Genomic DNA, 26,880 nt, shown 5'->3' on the forward strand with positions numbered 1-26,880 from the left:
GCGACTTAGCAGCAGTAGCAGCAGGCAAGAATACTGAAGTGGGTTACCATGCCCTCCTCCAGGGGATCTTCCCGAGCCAGGGGTCGAACACGCGTCTCTTGCATTGGCAGGGGGGTTCTTTACCACTAGTGCCACCTGGGAAGCCCCCATTTACTTTCTGTCACTGGCCCAAGGGGACTTCCCTGGTGGCTCAGATGGTAAAGATTCTGCCAAAGGCCCCGCCCCACCCCACCCCCAACTCTGAGCTTTGACTACTTGCTTCTGGCTTCCAGCCAGTTCTCGTCACCGTAGCCTCTCGGTACCCTCCCTACTAGAAGTGTCACGGGGGCTCCTCCCCTCCCTCTGGTTACTTTGCTTTGGAAACCCTGGCGACCAGAGCTTTTCCCGCTTCTCCAATCCGGGCATTCCAGCCGGCTCTAAGTTAGAGAACCCGCCGCGCAACCACGTGTGTTCCGTTCAGTTCAGTCGCTCAGTCGTGTCCGACTCTTTGTGACCCCATGAATCACAGCACGCCAGGCCTCCCTGTCCATCACCAACTCCCAGAGTTCACTCAGACACACGTCCATCGAGTCAGTGATGCCATCCAGCCATCTCATCCTCTGTCATCCCCTTCTCCTCCTGCCCCCAATCCCTCCCAGCATCAGAGTCTTTTCCAATGAGTCAACTCTTCGCATGAGGTGGCCAAAGTACTGGAGTTTCAGCTTCAGCATCATTCCCTGCAAAGAAATCCCAGGGCTGATCTTCAGAATGGACTGGTTGGATCTCCTTGCAGTCCAAGGGACTCTCAAGAGTCTTCTCCAACACCACAGTGCGTTACTGCCTAATAATAGTTTCTGGGATACAGAAGCCCGCCTGGCGAGGGGCAGGGCCAGAGAGCCGAAGCACACACGCGTAAAGTCTTTGTAGCTTCGCGACGGGGCGGAGCCTTACCTGCCCCCTGGGGCCGAGTAACATTTAAGGCTCGAGCGCGCAGTTTCTTATTCTTTTAGCTTCGGACCCGGCAAGCTGGCTTTTGAAAGTGAAGAGGGTACGCAGTCACCTAGCAATGTCTGGTGAGTCGGGTCAGCCTCAGGCTGACCCATCCCAGGCTGGGGTCGATATGCCGCACCCTGAGAGAAATGGGGCTGCGGTCCCAAGAGGTGTGGTCCGACGGGTCGGTGCCTTAGGGCGCCGGTCCTGGATCCAAAAGGTTTTTGAGCAAGTAATAGATTCACCTCGCCGGTGGGTCACCCCATTGGAGGTGGTTCCTGTTGCAGTTTTGGCCGTCCAGAGATACCTGTTAGAGGATGAGCCACGCAACGTGAAACCTAAACCTCCGCTTTACTGCTTTGATGTGACAATCTCAGACGGGGTGTACCAAGAGAAGTGCTACCTGGACCCCAGCCTGAATTCTCTCGTATATAAAAATATCCTCAAAGTTGGCATAGAAGTGAGAATTTTCAGAGTCTCGTGCATTTACAACGAGAAAAGAATAGGCCAGGGAATCTTGTGCATAGATAACGTTCTCTGTGGGGAGTTGCTGGAGTCTGTTTCTCTAGAAACTCCCTTCAGAAATAGTGCGCACCGAGAGGTCCCCGAGAGACCTTTAAGAGGCGAAAAAAGTCATTACCTGCCCCTGTGGAATAACGAAGATCCGTATGGAGATATCTGGCTAAACAATAAGCAACCAAAGGAGCACGAATTTAACCGTAAGTAATTGGAGGGAATGCCGGGGGGGTTAAAAAATAGTTTTCAGGAATTCACTTTAATGGAAAAGGAAACGAAGGTGTTTGGGTCTTGTTAATTATAAGCCGGGAGTGGTAAGAGACAAGCTTTGCAGGGTGACGGAGACGGTCGCTTAATGAAATTTGCACAGCTTGTGTCTTGGGTTGATTGTGAAAAGGGGCCATTTCGGCAAGTGGCTTGCATGTGGTTTAAATTTAATCTGACGAACGTAGTCTCATTGCAGTCATTGTTCCTCATGTGTTGGTTATACATTTGACGGAGTGAAATTCATTTTAGTTCTATTCCCATTCCAGTCATGGAAGTAGTACTTTCTGTGTTGTTGGAAAGATTTGAATTCGGCATAAAAGTTGTAAAAATTTGGGGTTTGCCTTTTTAAACTTTGATTCAAAAAAGGATGTTCGGTGATTTATTCCTTATTTTACATTTAATGAAATGCCATTTGTATACCGTTAACTGTAGCAGTTACCTAAATACTGTTTTTGGAATGTGTGATTTTTGTGGAAAAGCTTGAAGTTCTCATTTTTGTGTTTATTACTTACCACGAACAAAACTAATCTAAGTTCAGTTTCATAAGAAGGAAGTTAACCTGATAATGCTGGCTCCTTAGTCATCAGCCACTGCTCTAAAATATATTTTTATTTATAAGAGATGGAAATGAGCAGAATTATAGGTATGTAGGTATATGGAATGGAGAAGGCAATGGCAACCCACTCCAGTACTCTTGCCTGGAAAATCCCATGGACGGAGGAGCCTGGTAGGCTGCAGTCCATGGGGTCGCTAGGAGTCGGACACGACTGAGCGACTTCACTTTCACTTTTCACTTTCATGAATTGGACAAGATAATGGCAACCCACTCCAGGGTTCTTGCCTGGAGAATCCCAGGGACGGGGGAGCCTGGTGGGCTGCCGTCTATGGGTCGCACAGAGTCGGGCACGACTGAAGCCACTTAGCAGCAGCAACATATTTAGTAGAGTGCCCATTTCCCCATTTTATACTATTGTTTTTAATTATATCTTTAATTAATTTATAGTATTTCTTTGCTAAAGGCAGTAAATTTTTACCTGCTGTATATTTCAGGTTATTTTCTCCCACTGTGTCTCTGTTCTCTTAGATTTGTTGTGTGCTTTTGTGCTTTTTAAACTTTTCTATTCGGTATACTGTGTACACAGTAAAAGAGAAAAATCTTAAAAATACAACTATATATATATTTATGTAACCATCCCCCTAGATCAAGATATGGAGCATTTCAGGAACCCCCAAAATTTTCCTCTTCTGGTTCAGTACCCTATTCCAAAAGTAAACTATAATACGTCAGAGACAGCTTTTTAAAATGTAAGTTAGGAGAATTCCCTGGTAGTCTAGTTGTTAGGACTCCACTTCCACTGTCCAGGTCCAGGGTTCCATCCCTGGTCAGGGACCTAAGATCCTGCAAGCAGAGGGTGCAGGCAAAAAGTAAAATGGAAGTTGGACTGTGCCACTTTCCTGCCTAAACCCCTCCCCAGGGCTCCCCATTGCACTTAGACAAACATCTAGACCACCTACCGGGATCCACGTGGCCCTATGGTGTATGCAAACTCTTTCTGTAAAGAGATGGTAAATCTTTTTGTCTTTTTGAGACTTATGATTTCTGCTGCAGCTATTGAACTTTGCTGTTGTTTATGGAAAGTGGCATAGAAAATATGTAAATGTATGGGTTATTTTATTAACAAATCCTGGCTGCTGCTGCTAAGTCGCTTCAGTCGTGTCCAACTCTGTGCCACTCCATAGATGGCAACCCACCAGGGTCCCCCGTCCCTGGGATTCTCCAGGCAAGAACACTGGAGTGGGTTGCCATTTCCCTCTCCAATGCATGAAAGTGAAAAGTGAAAGTGAAGTCGCTCAGTCGTGCCCGACTCTTAGCGACCCCGTGGACTGCTGGCAGCAGGCTGTATTTGTCCTGAGGACCACAGTTTGCGGAGCCCTGCTGTACACAACTGCAGCCTTCTTACTTCTCTTCTGCACCATGTTGTTTCAGCATACGGGCCGCCATTTTTCCACCCCACCCACCAGCCGCCTTTTTTTTTTTTTTTTTTCCGGCCGCCATTTTTCCACCCCGCCCACCAGCCGCCTTTTTTTTTTTTTTTTCCCGGCCGCCATTTTTCCACCCCGCCCACCAGCCGCCTTTTTTTTTTTTTTTTTTTTTCCCGGCCGCCATTTTTTCCACCCCGCCCACCAGCCGCCTTTTTTTTTTTTTTTCCGGCCGCCATTTTTCCACCCCGCCCACCAGCCGCCTTTTTTTTTTTTCCGGCCGCCATTTTTCCACCCCGCCCACCAGCCGCCTTTTTTTTTTTTCCGGCCGCCATTTTTCCACCCCGCCCACCAGCCGCCTTTTTTTTTTTTCCGGCCGCCATTTTTCCACCCCGCCCACCAGCCGCCTTTTTTTTTTTTTTTTCCGGCCGCCATTTTTCCACCCCGCCCACCAGCCGCCTTTTTTTTTTTTTCCCCCTTGCCGTTTTCGGCTCAGACGGTAGTCTGCCTGCAATGCAGGAGACCCAGGTTCAATCCATGGCTCAGGAAGATCCCCTGGAGAAACTGGCAACCCACTCCAGTATTCTTGCCTAGAGAATACCATGGTCGGTAGCCATTTCCTTCTCCAGGGGATCTTCCTGAGCTAGGGATCGAACCTGGGTCTTGTGCATTGCAGGCGGACTTTTTACCATCTGAGCCACTAGGGAAAGTAGAGTCCGCCTGCAACGCGGGAGATGCAGGAGAGAGGGGTTCAGTGCCTGGTTCGGGAAGATCCTCTGGAGAAGGAAATGGTTACCGACTACAATATTCTTGCCTGGAGAATCCCATGGACAGAGGAACCTGGAGGGCTACAGTCCATGGCGTCACAAAGAGCGGGACACGACTGAGGGACTAACACTTTATTGTTATTACACCACTATAACAGAATTGATAACACTCAGAAATTATTTTGTTTTCTTTCTCCTCCCTCTAATTTATAAGATCCTTGGGGGTAAGCACTCGTGTGTGTGTTTTTTTTTTTTCACTGCTGTGGTCTATTTTTCTTATAGCCAGGAAAATGTGTGGCACATAGTAGGCAGTTTAGAAGTGTTCATTGAATAAAGGAATGAATGAAATAGATTATATTAATAGGTTTTCTGATGTTGAACCACTACTGTTTCTACTTGGTCATGCTTGTTATTGTTACCTCTATATATTCAAGTGAATTTGATCCATAAGTTTTGTTATATTTTAGGAAAGTACTATTTCAGTTCAATTTTGATACCAGATTAATTAATATTAGTCTAAAGAATGAGTTAGGAAGCTTTCCTGTTTTTCTGAACTTAGAAAAATAACATGTTCTTTGAAGGTTTGGTGGAATTTACCCCCAAAACTATTTGAACCTGGGACCTTGGGTGAGCATTGGGAGTTCGGAAAATGTTTTCCTTTTCAATTTTTGAGAAAGTAGTAAAACCTGTAACGCTTCTTTTGAGTGCATTTTTGAGAGTTGACATTTCACTAGGAAATCTCATTTCACCTAAATCTCAGAGCTGTACATAATCTACATGTTTTAATCTCTATCTTGTCAGTTACATCCCCTGATATGTTCCTAAAGTTCAAGTCTTCACCCTTTTTCGTGATCAGCCTTGGCAGAGGTTTGTCTACTGTCTTGTTACTCAAAAATAAGACTTTTAACTTTACTAATTAAAAGTCTGTATCAGGGAGATGTTTCTACTTTATTTGTACTGTCCTCTTTAATTATTTTTACATCCTTTGTTCATTTTTTATTTTTGTTTTTGGTACTTCCTTCTAGAGTTGAATGCTTGGTTTATTTATTCCCTTCTTTATTTCTTCCAAAAGCTTTAACAGTTCTGAAATTTAACACAGTTACTGTTTTGGCTGTATACCCCAGGTTTTGAAGTATAGAGATTTTATTTTTACTCATTACTCATATTTTCTGATTTTAAATTTGAGTTTCTGTTTACCCCGAAAAGTTTAGAAAAAGTTTGCTTATTAGCTGTGCAGTTCCTTGTTATACCAGGTTTTAAATTTTTTAATTAGAACATTCCATGTCCTTATTTTAAAATCTATTTTATTTGCCCATTTCTTTGAGAGGAATATTGACTTCTTTTTAGGAAGGTGATTTTGTTCATTTCTGCTTATATTTCTAAAAGTTTTAAGTTTAGATCTTTCAGTAATACGTAAAATTTCATAACTTGAGTATATCTTGGTGGATTTTACACTTAACAACATAGAATTTCTCTTAGTCCCTTTTTGCCTCAAATTATATTTTGTCTAATAGTACTGTTTACCACTTACATGGTCTTTTAGCATTTACAGCCATGATTCTCAAACCTGAGTGGGCATCCACATCACCTCAAAGTGAAAGTGAAAGTTGCTCAGTCGTATCCGACTCTTTGCAACCCTATGGACTATAGTCCATGGAAATCTTCAGGCCAGAATACTAGAGTGGGTAACTTTTCCCGTCTCCAGGGGATCTTTTCAACCCAGGGATCGAACCCAGGTATCCCGCTTTACAAGAGGATTCTTTACCAGCTGAGCCACAAGGGAAGCCCAAGAATACTGGAATGGGTAGCCTGTCCGTTCTCCAGCAGATCTTCCGGCTGCAGAACCTGGGTCTTCTGCATTGCAGGCGGATTCTTTACCAACTGAGCTATGAGGGAAGCCATATGACCTCAGAAATTCAGATTGCTGGATCCTGCCACCAGTTTATGATTCTCAGTACATCTGCCCTAGAATTTACATTACTAACACATTGATTCTGCTGGTGCAAAGGCCACACTTTGATAACCACTGGCTTAGTGTATATTTCTTTGCTCATCACTTTATTTCCATTTTTTTAAAAATGGTTTTTGCCATACATTCACATGAATCAGCCATGGGTGTACATGTGTTCCCCATCCTGACCCTGCCTCCCACCTCCCTCCCTTCCCATCTGTCAGGGTCATCCCCATGTACCAGCCCTGAACACCTTGCCTCATGCATCAAACGTGGACTGGCGATCTATTTCACATGTGATAATATACATGTTTCAATGCTATTCTCTCAAATCATCCTTGTTTTAGGTTTCTCTGCATAGCTAAGCTTTTTCTTTTTTACCCAAACAAATTCTTTTTCTTTCAAGAGATGAAGTTAACCAAGTTACGTTTTATGTAATTAATGATGTTTATACTTATTCTTGCAGTCCTACTTTATTATATGCCATGCATTATTTTTTTTTAAAGTTTATTTATTTTAATTGGAGGCTAATTACTTCACAAATTGTATTGGTTTTGCCATACATCAACATGAATCCGCCACGGGTGTACACGTGTTCCCCATCCCGAACCCCCCTCCCTCCTCCCTCTCTGTACCATCCCTCTGGGTCATCCCAGTGCACCAGCCCCGAGCATCATGTATCATGCATCGAAACTGGACTGGCTATTCATTTCACATATGATATTATACATGTTTCAATGTCATTCTCCCAAATCATCCCACCCTTGCCCTCTCCCACAGAGTCCAGAAGACTGTTCTATACATCTGTGTCTCTTTTGCTGTCTCACATACAGAGTTACCATTACCATCTTTCTAGATTCCATATATATGTGTTAGTATACAGTATTGGTGTTTTTCTTTCTGGCTTACTTCACACTGTATAATAGGCTCCAGTTTCATCCACCTCATTAGAACTGATTCAAATGGATTCTTTTTAATGGCTAAGTAATACTCCATTGTGTATACATACCACAGCTTTCTTATCCATTTGACTTCTGATGGACATCTAGGTTTCTTCCATGTCCTGGCTATTATAAACAGTGCTGTGATGAACATTGGGGTACACGTGTCTCTTTCAATTCTGGTTTCCTCGCTGTGTATGCCCAGCAGTAGGATTGCTGGGTCATATGGCAGATCTATTTCCAGTTTTTTAAGGAAACTCCACACAGTTCTCCATAGTGGCTGTACTAGTTTGCATTCCCACCAACAGTGTAAGAGGGTTCCCTTTTCTCCACACCCTCTCCAGCATTTATTGTTTGTAGACTTTTGGATCCCAGCCATTCTGACTGGCGTGAAATGGTACCTTATTGTGGTTTTGAGTTGCATTTCTCTGATAATGAGTGGTGTTGAGCATCTTTTCATGTGTTTGTTAGCCATCTGTATGTCTTCTTTGGAGAAATGTCTGTTTAGTTCTGTGGCCCATTTTTTGATTGGGTTGTTTTTTTTCTGAAATTGAACTGCAGGAGTTGCTTGTATTTTTTTGAGATTAATTCTTTGTCAGTTGCTTCATTTGTTATTATTTTCTCCCATTCTGAAGGCTGTCTTTTCACCTTGCTTAGAGTTTCCTTTGTTGTGCAGAAGCTTTTAATTTTAATTAGGTCCCATTTGTTTGTTTTTGCTTTTATTTCCACTATTCTGGGAGGTGGGTCATAGAGGATCCTGCTGTGATTTATGTCGGACAGTGTTTTGCCTATGTTCTCCTCTAGGAGTTTTATAGTTTCTGATCTTATGTTTAGATATTTAATCCATTTTGAGTTTATTTTTTGAAAGTGTTCTACTTTCATTCTTTTACAAGTGGTCGACCAGTTTTCCCAGCACCACTTGTTAAAGAGATTGTCTTTTCTCCATTGTATATTCTTGCCTCCTTTGTCAAAGATAAGGTGGCCATAGGTGCATGGATTTATCTCTGGGCTTTGTATTTTGTTCCATTGATCTATATTTCTGTCTTTGTGCCAGTACCATACTGTCTTGATGACTGTGGCTTTGTAGTAGAGCCTGAAGTCAGGCAGGTTAATTCCTCCAGTTCCATTCTTTCTCAAGATTGCTTTGGCTATTCGAGGTTTTTTTTATTTCCATACAAATTTTGAAATTATTTGTTCTAGCTCTGTGAAAAATACCATTGGTAGCTTGATAGGGATTGCATTGAATCTATAGATTGCTTTGGGTAGTATACTCATTTTCACTGTGTTGATTCTTCCAATCCATCAACATGGTATATTTCTCCATCTATTAGTGTCCTCTTTGATTTCTTTCACCAGTGTTTTATAGTTTTCTATATATAGGTCTTTAGTTTCTTTAGGTAGATATATTCCTAAGTATTTTATTCTTTTCATTGCAATGGTGAATGGAATTGTTTCCTAAATTTCTCTATTTTCTCATTATTAGTGTATAAGAATGCAAGGGATTTCTGTGTGTTGATTTTATATCCTGCAACTTACTATATTCATTGATTAGTAATTTTCTGGTGGAGTCTTTAGGGTTTCCTATGTAGAGGATCATGTCATCTGCAAACAGTGAGAGTTTTACTTCTTCTTTTCCAATTTGGATTCCTTTTATTTCTTTTTCTGCTCTGATTGCTGTGGCCAAAACTTCCAAAACTATGTTGAATAGTAGTGGTGACAGTGGGCACCCTTGTCTTGTTTCTGACTTTAGGGGAAATGCTTTCAATTTTTCACCATTGAGGATAATGTTTGCTGTGGGTTTGTCATATATAGCTTTTATTATGTTGAGGCATGTTCCTTCTATTCCTGCTTTCTGGAGAGATTTTATCATAAATGGATGTTGAATTTTGTCAAAGGCTTTCTCTGCATCTATTGAGATAATCATATGGCTTTTATTTTTCAATTTGTTAATGTGGTGTATTACATTGACTGATTTGGATATTGAAGAATCCTTGCATCCCTTGGATAAAGCCCACTTGGTCATGGTGTATGATCTTTTTAATGTTTTGTTGGATTCTGATTGCTAGAATTTTGTTAAGGATTTTTGCATCTATGTTCATCAGTGATATTGGCCTTTAGTTTTCTTTTTCTATGGCATCTTTGTCAGGTTTTGGTATTAGGGTGATGGTGGCCTCATAGAATGAGTTTGGAAGTTTACCTTCCTCTGCAATTTTCTGGAACAGTTTGAGTAGGATATGTGTTAGCTCTTCTCTAAATTTTTGGTAGAATTCCACTGTAAAGCCGTCTGTACCTGGGCTTTTGTTTGCTGGAAGATTTCTGATTACAGTTTCAATTTCCATGCTTTTGATGGATCTGTTAAGATTTTCTATTTCTTCCTGGTCCAGTTTTGGAAAGTTGTACTTTTCTAAGAATTTGTCCATTTCTTCCAAGTTGCCCATTTTATTGGCATATAATTGCTGATAGTAGTCTCTTATGATCCTTTGTATTTCTGTGTTGTCTGTTGTGATCTCTCCATTTTCATTTCTAATTTTATTGATTTGATTTTTCTCCCTTTGTTTCTTGATGACTCTGGCTAATGGTTTGTCAGTTTTATTTATCCTTTCTAAGAAACAGGTTTTGGCTTTGTTGATTTTTGCTATGGTCTCTTTTGTTTCTTTTGCATTTATTTATGCCCTAATTTTTAAGATTTCTTTCCTTCTACTAACCCTGAGGTTCTTCATTTCTTCCTTTTCTAGTTGCTTTAGGGGTAGAGTTAGGTTATTTATTTGGTTTTTTTCTTGTTTCTTGAGGTATGCCTGTATTGCTATGAACCTTCCCCATAGAACTGCTTTTACAGTGTTCCACAGGTTTTAGGTTGTTATGTTTTCATTTTCATTCATTTCTATGCATATTTTGATTTCTTTTTGATTTCTTCTTTGATTTGTTGGTTATTCAGCAATGTGTTGTTCACCCTCCATAGGTTGGCATTTTTAATAGTTTTTCTCCTGTAATTGAGATCTAATCTTAATGCATTGTGGTCAGAAAAGATGCTTGGAATGATTTCAATGTTTTTGAATTTACCAAGGCTAGATTTATGGCCCCGGATGTGGTCTATCTTGGAGAAGGTTCCGTGTGCACTTGAGAAAAAGGTGAAATTCATTGTTTTGGGGTGAAATGTCCTATAGATATCAGTTAGATCTAACTGGTCTATTGTATCATTTAAAGTTGGTGTTTCCTTGTTAATTTCCTGTTTAGTTGATCTATCCATAGGTGTGAGTGGGGTATTGAAGTCTCCCTCTATTATTGTGTTATTGTTGATTTCCCCTTTCATACTTGTTAGCGTTTGTCTTACATATTGTGGTGCTCCTATGTTGGGTGCATATATATTTATAATTGTTTTATCTTCTTGGATTGATCCTTTGATCATGATGTAGTGTCCTTCTTTGTCTCTTTTCACAACCTTTATTTTAAAGTCTATTTTATCTGATACCAGTATTGCTACTCCTGCTTTCTTTTGGTCTCTGTTTGCATGGAATATCTTTTTCCAGCCCTTCACTTTCAGTCTGTATGTGTCCCTTGTTTTGAGGTGGGTCTCTTGTAGACAACAGATATAGGGGTCTTGTTTTTGTATCCATTCAGCCAGTCTTTGTCTTTTGGTTGGGGCATTCAACTCATTTACGTTTAAGGTAATTATTGATAAGTATGATACCATTGCCATTTACTTCATTGTTTTGGTTTAAGTTTATACACCCTTTTGTTTCCTGTCTAGAGAAGATCATTTAGTATTTGTTGGAGAGCTGGTTTGGTGGTGCAGAATTCTCTCAGCTTTTGCTTGTCTGAAAAGCTTTTGATTTCTCCTTCATACTTGAATGAGATCCTTGCTGGGTACAATAATCTGGGCTGTAGGTTATTTTCTTTCATCACTTTAAGTATGTCTTGCCATTCCCTCCTGGCTTGAAGAGTTTCTATTGAAAGATCAGCTGTTATCCTTATGGGAATCCCCTTGTGTGTTATTTGTTGTTTTTCCCTTGGTGCTTTTAATATTTGTTCTTTGTGTTTGATCTTTGTTAATTTGATTAATATGTGTCTTGGGGTGTTTCTCCTTGGGTTTATCCTGTTTGGTACTCTCTGGGTTTCTTGGACTTGGGTGATTATTTCCTTCCCCATTTTAGGGAAGTTTTCAGCTATTATCTCCTCAAGTATTTTCTCATGGTCTTTCTTTTTGTCTTCTTTTTCTGGGACTTCTGTGATTCGAATGTTGGGGCGGTTAACATTGTCCCAGAGGTCTCTGATGTTGTCCTCATTTCTTTTAATTTGTATTTCTTTTTTCCTCTCTGATTCATTTATTTCTACCATTCTGTCTTCTACTTCATTAATCCTCCCTTCTGCCTCCCTTATTCTACTATTTGTTCCCTCCAGAGTGTTTTTGATCACACTTGTTGCATTATTAATTATATATTGACTCTTTTATTTCTTCTAGGTCCTTGTTAAACCTTTCTTACCTCTTCTCAGTCCTTGTCTCCAGGCTGTTTATCTGTGATTCCATTTTGTTTTCAAGATTTTGGATCATTTTCAGTATCATTGTTCAGAATTCTTTATCAGGTAGATTCCCTATCTCTTCCTCTTTTGTTTGATTTGGTGGGCATTTATCCTGTTCCTTTACCTTCTGGGTATTCCTTTGTCTCTTCATCTTGTTTCTATTGCTGTGTTTGGGGTGGCCTTTCTGTATTCTGGCAGTTTGTGGAGTTCTATTTATTGTGGAGTTTCCTCACTGTGGGTGGGGTTGAATGGGTGGTTGTCAAGGTTTCCTGGTTAGGGAAGTTTGTGTCGGTGTTCTGGTGGGTGGATCTGGATTTCTTCTCTCTGGAGTGTAATGAAGTGTCCAGTAATGAGTTATGAGATGTCAGTGGGTTTGGAGTGACTTTGGGCAGCCTGTATATTGAAGCTCAGGGCTGTGTTCCTGTGTTGCTGGAGAATTTGCGTGGTACGTCTTGCTCTGGAACTTGTTGGCCCTTGGGTGGTGCTTGGTTTCAGTGTAGGTATGGAGGCGTTTGATGAGCTCCTGTCGATTAATGTTCCCTGGAGTCAGGAGTTCTCCGGTGTTCTCAGGGTTTGGACTTAAGCCTCCTGCTTCTGGTTTTCAGTCGTATTTTTACAGTAGCCTCAAGACTTCTCCATCTATACAGCACCGTTGATAAAATGTCTAGGTTAAAGATGAAAAGTTTCTCCACAGTGAGGGACACCCAGAGACATTCACAGAGTTACATGGAGAAGAGAAGAGGGAGGAGAGAGTTAGAGGTGACCCGGATGAGATGAGGTAGAATCAAAAGAGGGAGAGAGCAAGCTAGCCAGTAATCACTTCCTTATGTGTGTTCCACAGTCTGGACCGCTCAGAGATGTTCATGGAGTTAAACACAGAAGAGAAGAGGGAGGAAGGAGACAGAGGTGACTAGGAGGAGAAGGGGAATCAAAAGTAGAGGGATAGATCCAGGCAGTAGTCAGTTCCCTAAGTGTTATCCACTGCCCAGAATACCCAAAGAGTGTCACAGAGTTAGGTAGAGAAGAGAAGGGGGAGGGAGGAGATAGAGGGGACCTCGTGGAGAAAAAGGAGAGTCAAAAGGGGGAGAGAGCAATCAAGCCAGTAATCACACTCCCAAGTAAAAATGGGTACTGAGGATTGGGTTCTTAAAGGTACACAATTGATAACAAATACCAAAAAGCAAAGATTAAAAATCTAAAGTAGAGGTTGGATTTTCAAAAATACAATATTAAAGAAAAAAAAGTCACAAAATTATAAAAAAAAAAATATATATATATATATGAAGTTTGCGTTAAAAAATAGGGTCTCTCTTTTTTTTGCAAAGTAATGGTAGGTTATAAAAATTAAAATTAAAGGAGTAATAAGGACTTAAAATTTTTTTTCAAAATAAAGAATGATAGTAAAAATAGTAAAAATATATCTAGAATTTTCTCTGTTGTTGTTGTGGGCAGTGTGGGTTCAGTTCATTTTCGGATAGTTCCTTGGTCTGGCTTATATTTCTCAAGGTCTATATGCCCCTTACTATGTAGTCGGTACTAACTACAGGGTTTTAATCTATTGCATCTGTCACTTCCAAGGCGGTTCCCTCTGTTTTAGCTTCTTCTGTTTGCTGGTCTCTTCAGTGTCTGATTTCTACCCTAAAACAAGGGGGTGGTGGTGGACACTTTTTTAGGCTCACTTGTTCAGTTGTGGTGTGGGGAGGGAGGGATGCTGCAAACAAATAACACTGGCGTGTGTTCGCAGTGTCTCGGCAACACTAGGTTTGCCCCTGCTCACGGCATGTGTGCTTTCCCTTTGTACGCTGCTTAGGCTCTAGGTTGCTCTGCCATGAACTGTCTGAGACCGGCCCTGGGTTGTATGCACTTCCCAGGTCTAATCCACTCAGGTTCAGGTACTCGGGTAGTCCTCAGAGGGGCAAACTCGGTTGGGCCTGCGTTTTGTGCCCTTCCCAGGTCCAAGCAGCTCAGGTGACCAGGTGTTTGGTGAGCGCAGTCACTGCGACTTAAGGCCTCCCCCATCCCTGCCGCTCGGTTTTCTGGCTGTACAACTGGTGCACCTTCTCAGGCGGATGTTGACTGTCCAGAATCCCAAGAAGTCTTGGTTAGCAATGAAGCCTGCTTGCAGTTTGGTAGATAATGCCTCTCTGGGGCTGCGACTGCCCCCTTCTGGCTCTGGCTGCCTGTCCCCGGAGTGGGATGGTCTGCAGTGGGCTAGCTCTGCTCAGTCGTTCTGTTATCGGACCTGATGGTTTCTTAGGTTAGGGCTTTTCATGTAGCTCTCATCAGTCCTTTGTTCTGTGAGCAGGCCTGGTGGCATCTTACGTTAGGGCTTTTTGCGTGGTAGCTATCCCACAGTCTGGTTTGCTACCCCAAGTTAGTACCCTCAGACTGCCCTCCGGGCATTCAGGCCCAATCCTTACTCTAAGCAATGCAGCCTGCGCCTCGCTGCCCAGCCCCCACTTGCTAGTGGCGGATGCAGGCGTCTGTGCTGCTTCTCCACTGAGGGATTTACCGTGGGCATGTAATCTGTGGGTTTTAATTATTTATTTATTTTTCCTCCAGTTATGTTGCCCTCTGTGGTTCCAAGGCTCACACAGACTTGGCAGTGAGAGTGTTTCCTGGTTTTGGAAACTTCTCTCTTTTTTAAGAGTCCCTTCCTGGGACGGAGCTCCATTCCTACCTCTTTTGTCTCTCTTTTTGTCTTTTATATTTTTTCCTACCTCCTTCCAAAGACAATGGGCTGCTTTTCTGGGTGCCTGATGTGCTCTGCCGGCATTCAGAAGTTGTTTGTGGAATTTACTCATCGTTCAAATGTTCTTTTGATGAATTTGTGGGGGAGAAAGTGGTCTCCCCATCCTGTTCCTCCACCATCTTCTTCCTTGTCCATGCATTATTTTTTTAACTATTTGAAAACATTTTTATCTTAGTGATTTAAGAGTATTATATTTTTATTCTCTTCAATGTTTTAGCATAATTATTTGAACTTGCATTTTATGTCAATATCCAGAATTATTTAGAGTTTTTAATATTCTCCTGCACAAGATGTTTAGGACTCTACTTAATCATAATGCATTTTAGTATACTGCTACATTGGATTTTAAAGTATTTGATTTAGGATTTTTGCCATTATAAATGTTTGGGGGTTTTAGTTCTCTTTTTTACTATTTGTTATAATTTTTAAGATTTATCTAAGTTTATCAAATGAATTGGTACAATTTTTATACTTACTGTGCTCTAGAACAACTGAAGAGAAAGCTATTCTTTGAAAATTGTTAACCATGTGAATCTGGTGCAGTTTGGAAGGTCATTATTAGGAACTTTTTCATTTTCTTCCATGGTTATTGATGTGTTCCAGTGTTCTGTTCTTAGGGCAACTATATTGGTAGTTCATATGTTTCTAGAAGACTATCAATTTCATTGCTGTTTTCATGCTTAGTGCTATATAATCATATAATCTTTAAAATTATTTTCTCTATGTTTATAGGTGATCACATTCTGGGTGTTATCTTTTTGTTTGATTTTTTCCTGATTGCACTTATAAGGTTTTACCTTTTTATTAATTTTTCCAGGGAATTGGACTTAACAGTCATACTGTTTTCTAATTCATTATTTTCAATTTTTATCTTTATTCCTCTTTATATTCCTTAGACTTATTCTTTTGAAGTGGTTTTCAATGTAATAATAATATTAAGGCTTTATTTTCTTTTTTTAAACTCTCCTTCTGAAGTACAGAGTGGAGTTTTCCAGAGGCTGCATGTCAAGGACATTGAAACAGACTGAATAAATGCCAAAGAAAATATGATTTATCCAGCTGTATTCTTTTAAGCTAGATAATAAAGAGATCTGCAAAAATGTAAAACAATACCACTCTTCCCACTACATTTTTGATTTTGAACAATGTAGTCATTTTTCAAAAATACATCTTTTTACTATGTATAACAGATTTATTGTTTTTGTTTTAAAGGAATTAATAAATATTTTTATTTCTTAGTTTTACTATGTAATATGGTAAGTATTGGTAAATATTACCCACATAAACAGAAGCTTATTGAGAAGGCAATGGCACCCCACTCCAGTACTCTTGCCTGGAAAATCCCATGGACGGAGGAGCCTGGGTAGGCCGCAGTCCATGGGGTCGCTAGGAGTCGGACATGACTGAGCGACTTCAGTTTCACTTTTCACTTTCACGCACTGGAGAAGGAAATGGCAACCCACTCCAGTGTTCTTGCCTGGAGAATCCCAGGGATGGGGGAGACTGGTGGGCTGCCGTTTATGGGGTCGCACAGAGTAGGACACCACTGAAGTGACTTAGCATAGCATTGAGGTCTTCAGTAATTTTTTAAGACTATAAAGGGGTCCTGAGACCACCAAGTTTAAGAAACACTATTGTGTTGTTTACTAATTTTTATATTGAATATGTAGTCTATTATTTTCATTCTTTCTTTTGATAAAGAATCCACTTATTTCTATGAATTTACATGGATTCCCCATTGTCTAAGTAATTTCTTTTTAACTTGTAATTTCTTTTTAACTTGTAATTTCTTTTTAGATTTTAGAGATATGTATATTCTATGAAGTTAATGAGGGGTTTTTTTGTTGTTGTTTTTACCCAATCTGGGAAAATGTTCTCCAGGCAGATGTTTGATCATGGCTGTCTGGACTCAATTGTAGCAGAAATAGTAGCTCTTACAGCTCTGGTTTTATAAAAGTGTGTAGCTTTTGAATTTATTCCACTTGTAAAGGAGGTGTATGTGCCTTCATTGGTCAAGAGTGTTCCACATACACTCTAGATAATTCAGAGCTGAGGTACAGTTTGTTTCACCATATTAAAAAGGAAATTACTTAATTGTGTCAGATCAAATACTAGTCTCTGTGATCCTGGACTAGTAGTTTTGGGAGAATCTGGAGGGAAATTTATACAAGATACCTAATACTGAAAATGGGGTGGGTATTAATGGTAGTGTTGTAATTATAAAAGGCCATTTAAACTGTTACTGAAAACAAAATACGAGAATACTTTTAATACCAAAGTTGAGGTGGTGATACATTATATAAATAAAAATGGAAGTGGAAGATGCCTTAGGGAAGTAAATGAAATGTTTGAACAAATACCAGTTCAGGTTTTAAAAGCTGGGACTGTAGGCTATGAGAACAAATTGTGGAGAAAATTGCAGATGGAATCCCTCTTAGCCCAAGGAAGAATAAAATTAGAAATACAAATTAATCTTTTAAAGGTGATGAATAGCTTTTAAACAGTTTTGGCACTTACCAACAGGCTTGGAGATTAAAACATTTTCAAGTAAATTATATGGCATATAAAAATGTAATAAGTGCCATTGGTATGTAGAAAAATGGGATGGAGATAAGTAAGGGGATTAGTTTTCTATAGGGGGGTTAGAGCTAGCATCACTAAGAAAGTGACCTTTGAGCAAAACTTGAAGGAGAAAAAGTCACTCAGATATCTAAGAGAAAGACATTCCAAACCCAGGGAACAGCAAGTGCAAAGGCCCTGATACAGGACCGTGTCTGGAATGTTTGGGGAAAATTGAACTTACACATATGAGACTAAGGTGGGGGCAATAAAGAAATATATCATGAAAATTCTACAAATTAAATGTATAAGTGCTTAGTAGTGGGAAAATATTCCATGGTTTTGAGTTTTTTCTTAAGGAAGGTAAGTTTTGATCCAAGTCTTCCAGGAAGTAATTACACAGTTTGACAAGATAGAGAGTATTATAGATGGACAGTTCCATCTAAATGTGTTAGTTAGCATAGGTATTTACCTATATTCCAGTAACATAGTAAATCATGGGTATGTATATATATATATACACACACACACACACATATATATATATTTAACCATTATTATTAAGGTTACTGTTTATTGCTAAGTTTTGTATGTGAGAAGTATATAGACTGGCTTAGCTGGTGAGAAGGAGTTGATTTGGGTCTGATCTGGCTACCATTTTTAACTAATAAAATAGAATTTTGAAATCACTATGACATTTTTTCTTTTTTGTATTCTAGATACCAAAATAATTTCCCTTTCTCACCTTGAGATGACCTGGTCTAATACAAAGAATCTTCCTCCATTGCTTGTGAGAATCTTATATAAATCAAAACTGCGATACTATGGAAAACCCAATAAAAAGATAATTGAGCCATACCAGGTATGAATAGTGATAAGATGTTATATGTTAATTTATCAATCATAAATTATAACTTGCAGACATGATACCTTCATTAGGATAATTTATGTTTAAATAACACATTAAAAGTTCAACTTAGTAATGTATATAATGAACATAAATATATATTTCAGAGTATTTTTCTGTATAATTTCTTATACAAAAAGGAATTATTTCTGTATTAGTGCTCTTTAGTTCCCTTGATCCAGCTAGTCTCCTTCATACCTTTTTCTGTATCTTCAGTGTTTTCCTTTTTTACTGAGATTTCTATACCAGCATATAAATATTAGTAATATATAGTCTGTGTGGGCATGCTCAGTTGCTTCAGTTGTGTCCGACTCTTTGCAACCCCATGGACTGTAGTCCTCTGTCCATGAAATTTTCCCGGTAAGAATACTGGAATGGGTTGTCATGCTTTCCTCCATGAGATCTTCTTGACCCAGGGATCAAACCCGTGTCGCCTGCATCTCCTACATTGCAGCCAGATTCTTTACTACTGAGCCACCATGGAAGCCCAGATATATAGTATAGTCTTCCATTTTAAAAAAGGAAAACAATCTTTGACATCAGGACACCTGTATTCTCTCTCTCCTTCAGGCAAGCTCCTTGAAGAAGTAGTCTACACTAGTTGTTTTCACTGTCTTGCCTCCTGTTTACTTCTCAACACAATTAACTCGGCTCTTTTCTTCAGCTGGTCACTCACTATAGAGACCTTAATTGTCAAATCTATCTGACACTTCTCTGTTATCTTGACTGCATATGATGCTGATTTCTGTCCCATTTTTTTTAAACTTAACATTTTACTGTATTTCCACATTATCAAAAATTATTTAGAGTGCTTTGCTAAGCTTTTATAATAAAAGTTATACATACTTCTAGGGAATTTGCAAAGTATATAAAGATATATTAAGCTGATAAATAATATCAACCCAAATCCTACCACTCAGTGAGAATCACTGTTAATATTAGTGTGTTTTATTTCCCCATTTTGTATGTATAGATCATATATATACATACATGTATGTATCTCTCATAAATGCATATGTCTCTGATAGCATATGTATGTCATATATACCACATCTATGCATATATGTATTCCTATCATGTATTTGTTGTTGTTTAGTTACCAAGTCATGTCCAAATCTTTGTGATCCCATGAACTATGGCCTGCCAGGCTCCTCTGTCCATGGGATTTCCTAGGCAAGAATACTGGAGTGTGTTGCCATTTCCTTCACCAGGGGATATTCACGACCCAGGGATCAAACCCGTGTCTCCTGCATTGGCAGGTGGATTCTTTATCACTGAGCCACTAGGGAAGTCCCCTATTATATATTACATATGACTATGTAATATATCATTGGAGAAGGCAATGGCACCCCATTCCAGTACTCTTGCCTGGAAAATCCCATGGACGGTGGAGCCTGGTAGGCAGCAGTCCATGGGGTCGCTATGAGTCAGACACGACTGAATGACTTCACTTTCACTTTTCACTTTCACGCATTGGGGAAGGGAATGGCAACCCACTCCAGTGTTCTTGCCTGGAGAATTCCAGGGACGGGGGAGCCTGATGGACTGCTGTCTATGGGGATCGCACAGAGTCTGACACGACTGAAGTGACTTAGCAGCAGCAGCAGCATGTCATGTATCATAGTAAATTTTCTTACAAAATGGGAATCATAGTATATATAACATTTTGTATCATTTAACATTTTCTTAAGTTTTTCTCACATTACTAAAAGTTCTTCATAACTTTTCATCATTACAGAGTCTCTCATATTACATCATAAATTACTCAGTGGTTCTCCTATAATTTTGCTTCCTCATTCTTAAAAAATAAAATTTGAACACCATGTAGGTAAAAGTAACAAATATGCATTTATTAGGTAAAATATGCTTTTACTTTTTTTTTTCCTAGACCTTTTTGGAAGTTGCTGACAGCTCAGGCACAGTGTCCATGATTATGTGGAATACCCTGTGTCCTGAGTGGTACAAAAGTCTGCATGTTGGTTTAGTTCTTCTGCTTCAAAATTATTCTATTAGAAAGAGTTATCCATTCAGGATGCAGCCTCTTCCTGTGGATCCACACATCAAACTAATTTCTACAATGGGTTAAGTATTCAGTGAATTTGTTATTTTATCATTATTTTGTTTGTATAAATTTGTAACGTACCATATCAGTCAAAAGAACTTAAAAATTACTGACGCTATTAGAACCTGACAAACCTTTAAATTCCTTTATCCATAAAAAAATTTTAAGCAATCACTTAATAAGTGTATTTATTCATTTATTAAGGAAAAGCATCTGAGATATTTATTATTGATTAATGAATGCCACTTTGGATTTACTTATTTTTCTTTTCTTTCATTTTTGTATTAAAATATTAAATAGTGACTTGAATATAGTTTTTGTTACTTCAAGGTACCATTTCACAGGGCTTTTGTCAACATTCTATTTTGAAATAATTTTGAACTTATACACAGAAGTTGAAAGAATAGTATAAAGAACTCCTGTATACCACACAGATTCAGCAGTTGGCAACATTTACTTTATCATTTCTCCACTATAGATAGATAGATAGATAGATCTCACCTCTGAACCATTTGAGAATAAGTGGCAGCCATCATATATACATATCCCTTTACCTCTAAACACTTTGGTGATATTTTACTCTCTGTTTCCTAAGAACAAGAACATTCTATTACACAGTCACAGGTCACAGTATAGTTATCAAAACTAGGAAATTTAAAGTTGATATAATAATGCTATATAACTTATGATCAGTATTCAAATGTTGCCAATTATTGTAATCTTGAAAGGACTCTTCCTAATTAGTATTGAAATCACAGTATTGATATCTTGGCATCATCCTTAATATTTGGGGAACATTAGAATTAATATATTAAGTGATTGCTTAAGGTGTGGATATGACTTCTTTGAATTTCCATTTTTCAAAATTGTAGGACACATCAGTCAACAGTTTTAAGCACTGTTTTTGGTTTGTCATAGTTTTATACTGGACCTGTATTTCTATGTATTCTGAACTCCCTAGCTGACCTATTAAGGTTAATTACATAAAGAATGTTCAGATAATGTAGCCTTTGTTCACTGTTTACCGAAACATATATTTAGGACAATTTCATATGATTCTGTATTAGTGTCTACCGGCTATTGAAGGTGGACATCAATTTGGCTGGGTGAACAAGATATTAATTAATTTGGTACGACTAGTCCATTATCGCATTACTCTTTATCATAGGAGAAGATAAACTGATTGCTGTTGAGATTTAATTAAGAAAATGTAGTGAAAGTTGGCAAGAGGAAGCTAATTCTAAACGTGTATTATTGTGTCTGCCAATTTATAAATTCTTTCCAACAACCATGCATCTCCAAGTGACAAAATTGCTTTTTAGTAAAAATTGAGACATTCTTTGTCAATAACAGATAAGGTAAGTGACTTTGTTGATGTCATATAATTGATCACTGGCATAGTGAAAATTGAAACCTAGTTCTCCTGATACCTAACCTAATGTTCTTTTTACTAAATACAGTGTTTTCTGATATAAAGAAAATTAACTTCAATCACAGTTTCTATGTGGCTGTGGACAAATCTAGAAATGAGTCTGTACTAATAGCTGCTTCTAAACCTTAAAAACATATGGAAAGTGGGCAATAGACAGCATGTGGTCAGTAGATAAATAGTTATTAAAACATAGCAGTGAAAGTGAATTGAGCTCTATGCTACCTCTGCTACACAGAATTATAGGGCCAGATTTTGATAATATAAACTCTCTTTTTAGGATATGCTGCTGCTGCTGCTAAGTCGCTTCAGTCGTGTCCAACTCTGTGCGACCCCATAGACGGCAGCCCACTAGGCGAAGCTATTTATACTTTTAAGTGAATAATTACAAATACAGAAATCATTTTTAAAATGAGAGCCTTAATGAGAATATGTTTAAAATGCACCGTTTAGTCTTTAGAACAGTTTTACTTATCAGTGTTAGCATCAGTCTCTGTTATCCCACACCTTTTTAATAAGTAACAGGACTTTTTCCCTCTTCATCAAGGGTCAGTGAGCTATTTCTATAAATAGCTGAATAGTAAATATTATAGGATGTATAAGCAGTATAATCTCTTTCACAACAACTCGGCTCTGTCTTTATTGAGTGAAAGTAACCAAAGATAATATGGCAATGGATGGGCATAGCTGTATTACAGTAAAACTTTTATGTGCAAGACACAGGCAGCCATCTACAAGCCATAGTTTGCCTAGTGTTCCTGTATAAGTGGATCTCAATACTATTGATATATTAGTATCATTTCAGGAGCTTTAAAGAACCATGACCACCCCACTCTCAGAGATTTCGAATTATTAATAATTATTCTGAGGAGGGGACCACACATTGATGTATCTCTGAAACTCCTCAGATGGATTCTAATGTACAGCCAGGGTTGAAAACTATTGATCTATGATTTTTAAAAATCTCAGTGTGATTAATCATCTTTTAAAGGGAAAAAAAAAGTTCTGTGAACTGTGGTAGGCACAGGAAACACAAAGATAAGTAATATAGAATTCTACCCTTAGAATTAATCTAGCACATAGATAGAGAACCTGTGGACACAGCGGGGGAAGGAGAGGGTAGGACGAATTAAGAGAGTAGCATTGAAACATATACATTACTCTGTGTAAAAAAGATAGCTAGTGGGAAGCTGCTGTATAGTACAGGGAGCGCAACTAGGTCCTCTGTGATGACCTAAGGAGTGGTTAAGAGGCTCAGGAAGGAGGGGATATATGTATATTTATAGATGATTCATGTTGTCGTACAGCAGAAACCAACACAACAATTATTCTCCAATTTAAAAAAATAATTAGTCTAGCAGGGTAACAGATATGTAAGATGAACAAATTACATTAACATGAAAGACTGCTGACAGTAAACGGTAAGAAAAAAGGATGAATGGAAGGGGAGAGGAAATGAACAGAAATGTAGTTGAGGAAAGAGTGAATGGTCTGGACAGTAGGAGAATGGGTTGAATTGGAGAAAACGTAAGTAAGGGTTAGGAATAAGAACAGTGTAGTTTAAATGTTATGAGAGAACACATGAGAAAGAGTACGCAACGAGGGTCAGTTTGGTCAGTACAGAAATAAGGATCTGTGATACTATCACTGCCTTCTAGGTGTTGATGTTGGAACACAAACCGTTGGGGTAATTTAGCTTGGTTTATTTTTTCATGCTTACACATAATAGTTGTAAGTTATAGAAAATAATGTAATTTTAAAGAAACTAAATAAATGGAAGCTTGTGAAGATGAAAATTCTGTTGTAAAAAAAAGGACATATTTGCTGGCAATGTATGATTTTTGTATATTGACTTTTTGTTTATTGTTCTGTCCTATCTTATACAAAATAGTGTTCAGTTGACATACACAAATGATAAACCTTTTAAAGTCTTGAGATTTTCAGACTGTATTACATAATACATATTGAGGTAATAACCTTAGGTGTTTTGGGTTTGGAGTGAAGGAAGTTTTTAATTCATTTGAAATCCTAGCATTTTAGAGCTGGGAGGGACCTTGAGTATAACTGAATAACTATGGCTATGAAAGTGCTTTGTAAAATGCAAACTATTTTCTAGGTACAAGGTAATACCATGTAATACAAACTTTGTTCACTCATATATGAAGAGGTAAAAGAGAATTTTGTAGTCACATGTTTGGTAATAGGCAAAATGAGAAAGCAGTCATCTTCATTCTGGTTTAATCTTTGTTTGCTACATAGCAAATCCTTAGAAAAACATTGACATTAAGAAATAAGAAACCCAGATAGTTCTATAACTATTAAAGTGAATCAGAGGTTTAAAATAATCACACACACACCCACCTCTCACTCACCAGGCAGGTATCATTGTATAAGCAAATTCTAGCAAACATTGAAGGAATGTATCATTAGAGAATAAAGTAAGAAGGTATACTCTCTGACTTATTCTTTGCTACCAATATAACCTTGATAATTAAAACCAAATAAGAATTTTATGAATGTGGAAAACTAAAGGCTATCTTCAGCTATGAACATATATACAGATATACAAAATTGAAGGTTAGCAAACTGAATTGTTATATGTAAAAAAAAAAAATGATTACACATTGTGACTAAGCTGTATTGTTTTCCAGCAATGCAAAGTTGATTTTACTTACAAAAATAGACAAGTGTCACTGCCACATTAATAGATTAAAGAAGGTTGTCCTAGCAGAGCCATAAAAGTCATTTGCTAAAATTTTACACACATTCATAAATTTTAAAAAGAAAATACCAAGAAAAGGAACTTTCCATAACTGATAAAGGATGTTTGCAAAACCAAATGAAAACAAACACAACTCTTAAGGGGAAAATTTAGAAACACTCCAAAATTTTTTTTTGGGGGGGGCATGCCTTGTGTCATACCAGATCTTAGTTCCCCAGCCAGGGATTGAACCTGAGCCTTCTGTAGCAGAAGGGCAGAATCTTAATGACTGGACTACTAAGGAAGTCCTGAAACACTCCTTTGTAAAATGGGGACCATTGATGGTCTCTTATTACTATTTCTGTTTAATGTTGTACAGGCTGCCCTTGCCAGTGTGGGGATGTGTGAGTGCCTGTGTGCTCAGCTGTGTCTTGATTCTTTGCGACCCCATGGACTCTAGCCCACTAGGCTTCTCTGTCCTTGGAATTCTCCAGTCAAGAATACTGGGGTGGGTTACCATTTCCTCCTCCAGGGGATCTTCCCAACCCAGGGATCAAATCCGCTTTGGCAGGTCAGTTCTTTACCACTGCACTGCCTAGTGAGAAGATAAAATCCATTAAAAGCATAAGAGCTTTTTATTGAGGTATAGTTGATGTATTGGCCTCCTGGGTAGCTCAGCTGGTAAAGAATCTGCCTGCAATGCAGTAGACCCCCATTTGATTCCTGGGTTGGAAAGTTCCCCCGGAGAAGGGATGGGCTACCCACTCCAGTATTCTTGGGCTTCCCCAGTAGCTCAGATGGTAAAGAATCCTGCAATGCAGCAGACCTTGGTTTGATCCTTGGGTTGGGAAGATCCCCTAGAGGAAGGCATGGCAACCCACGCCAGTATTCTTGCCTGGAGAATCCCATGGACAGAGGAGCCTAGCTGGCTACAGTCCATGGAGTTGCAAAGAGTTGAACACAATGGAGCAACTAGGCACAGCACAACACAGTTGCTGTATTGCTTTACAATATGTTAGTTTCAGGTGTCCTACATAGTGACTTGACATTTGCATACATTACAAAATGATCACCATAAGTCTAGTGACTACCTGTCCCCAAAGAAAGTTATTATAATGTTTTTATAAAGTTATTATAACTTCTTATTTTGTATATTTGGAGAAGGCAATGGCACCCCACTCCAGTACTCCTGCCTGGAAAATCCCATGGACAGAGGAGCCTGGTGGGCTGCAGTCCATGGGGTCGCTAAGAGTTGGACACGACTGAGTGACCTCACTTTGACTTTTCACTTTCCTGCATTGGAGAAGGAAATGGCAACCCACTCCGGTGTTCTTGCCTGGAGAATCCCAGGGACGGAGGAGCCTGGTGGGCTGCCGTCTATGGGGTCGCACAGAGTTGGACACGACTGAAGCGACTTAGCAGTAGCAGTATTTTGTATATTACATCCCCTTGGCTTACTTGTTTTATTATATAACTGCAAGTTTGTACCTCTTAATTCCCATCACCTATTTCATCCCCCAACCCCTGGCAACAGCTGATTTATTCTGTGTATCTGTGAATCTGTTTTTGTTTTGTATGTTGAATTTATTTTAAGATTCCACACATACGTGAGACCATATGGTATTTATATTTCTTTATCTAGCTTATTTCACGTAGCATAATATCCTCTAGATCCATCCATGTTTCAAGTAGCAAGATTTCATTATTTTTGATGGCTGAGTAATATTCCACTGTGTGTGTGTGTGTGTGTGTGTGTGTGTGTGTGTGTGTGTGTGTTTGTCACACACACCACATCTTCTTTATCCATTAGTCTGTCATTGGACATTTAGGTTGCTTCCATGTCTTGACTATTGTAAATGACACTTCAGTGAACACTGATGTGCATATACCTTTTTGAATTAGTGTTTTTGTTTTTTCAGGTAAATAGCCAGAAGTAAAATTGCTGGGTCATATGGTAGTTCTGTTTTTAACTTTTTGAGAAACCTCTATACTGTTGTCTGTAGGGGCTGCATCAATTTACAATCCCAACAGTGCACAAAGGTACCCTTTCCTTTACATACCTGCCAACATCTGTTATTTGTTGTCTTTTATGATGATAGCCATTCTAACAGGTGTGTGGTGGTATCTCATTATGGTTTTGATTTGCAGTTTCCTAATGATTAGTGATGTTATGCATCTTTTCATGTCCATTGGACATCTTTGTGTTGTCTGAGAAAAATAAATATCTATTCAGGTCCTCTTCCCAGCTTTTAATTTAGTTTTTTTTTCTTTAGTATTTGTATAAATTATTTGTCTATTTTGGATATTAACCCCTTATTGAATTATCATTTGTAAACACCTTCTCCCTTCAATGGGCTGTCTTTTCATTTTGTTGATAGTTTGCTTTGCTTTGCAAAAGTTTGACGTGGTCACATTTGTTTATTTTTGTTTTTATTTCCCTTGCCTGAGGAGACAGATCCAAAAATATATGCTAAGACCAATGTCAGAGAGCACAGGGCCTCTGTTTTCTTTTTTTTTTTATTTTTTATTTTTTAACTTTTAGAAGTTTTAGGGTTTTAGGT

At 38.8% G+C, this 26,880-nt stretch overlaps 1 protein-coding gene across 2 annotated transcripts in view; it reads left to right on the forward strand.

Moving 5' to 3' along the window:
* Positions 1-921: 921 nt before the first annotated feature.
* The window catches only part of RADX (RPA1 related single stranded DNA binding protein, X-linked), a 99,885-nt gene continuing 73,926 nt past the window's right edge, over positions 922-26,880 (forward strand). The window contains exons 1-3 of one of the 2 annotated variants that reach the window (XM_002699835.7): positions 922-1,688; positions 17,940-18,082; positions 20,016-20,208. In XM_002699835.7, coding sequence (XP_002699881.1) covers positions 1,046-1,688; positions 17,940-18,082; positions 20,016-20,208 — 979 coding nt within the window. In that variant the 5' untranslated portion in view covers positions 922-1,045. The remainder of the gene's footprint in view (positions 1,689-17,939; positions 18,083-20,015; positions 20,209-26,880) is intronic. The other variant, XM_005227839.5, reaches the window with a different exon arrangement.

Source organism: Bos taurus, chromosome X, assembly GCF_002263795.3.
Source record: "Bos taurus isolate L1 Dominette 01449 registration number 42190680 breed Hereford chromosome X, ARS-UCD2.0, whole genome shotgun sequence".
Taxonomy (NCBI): Eukaryota; Metazoa; Chordata; class Mammalia; order Artiodactyla; family Bovidae; genus Bos; species Bos taurus.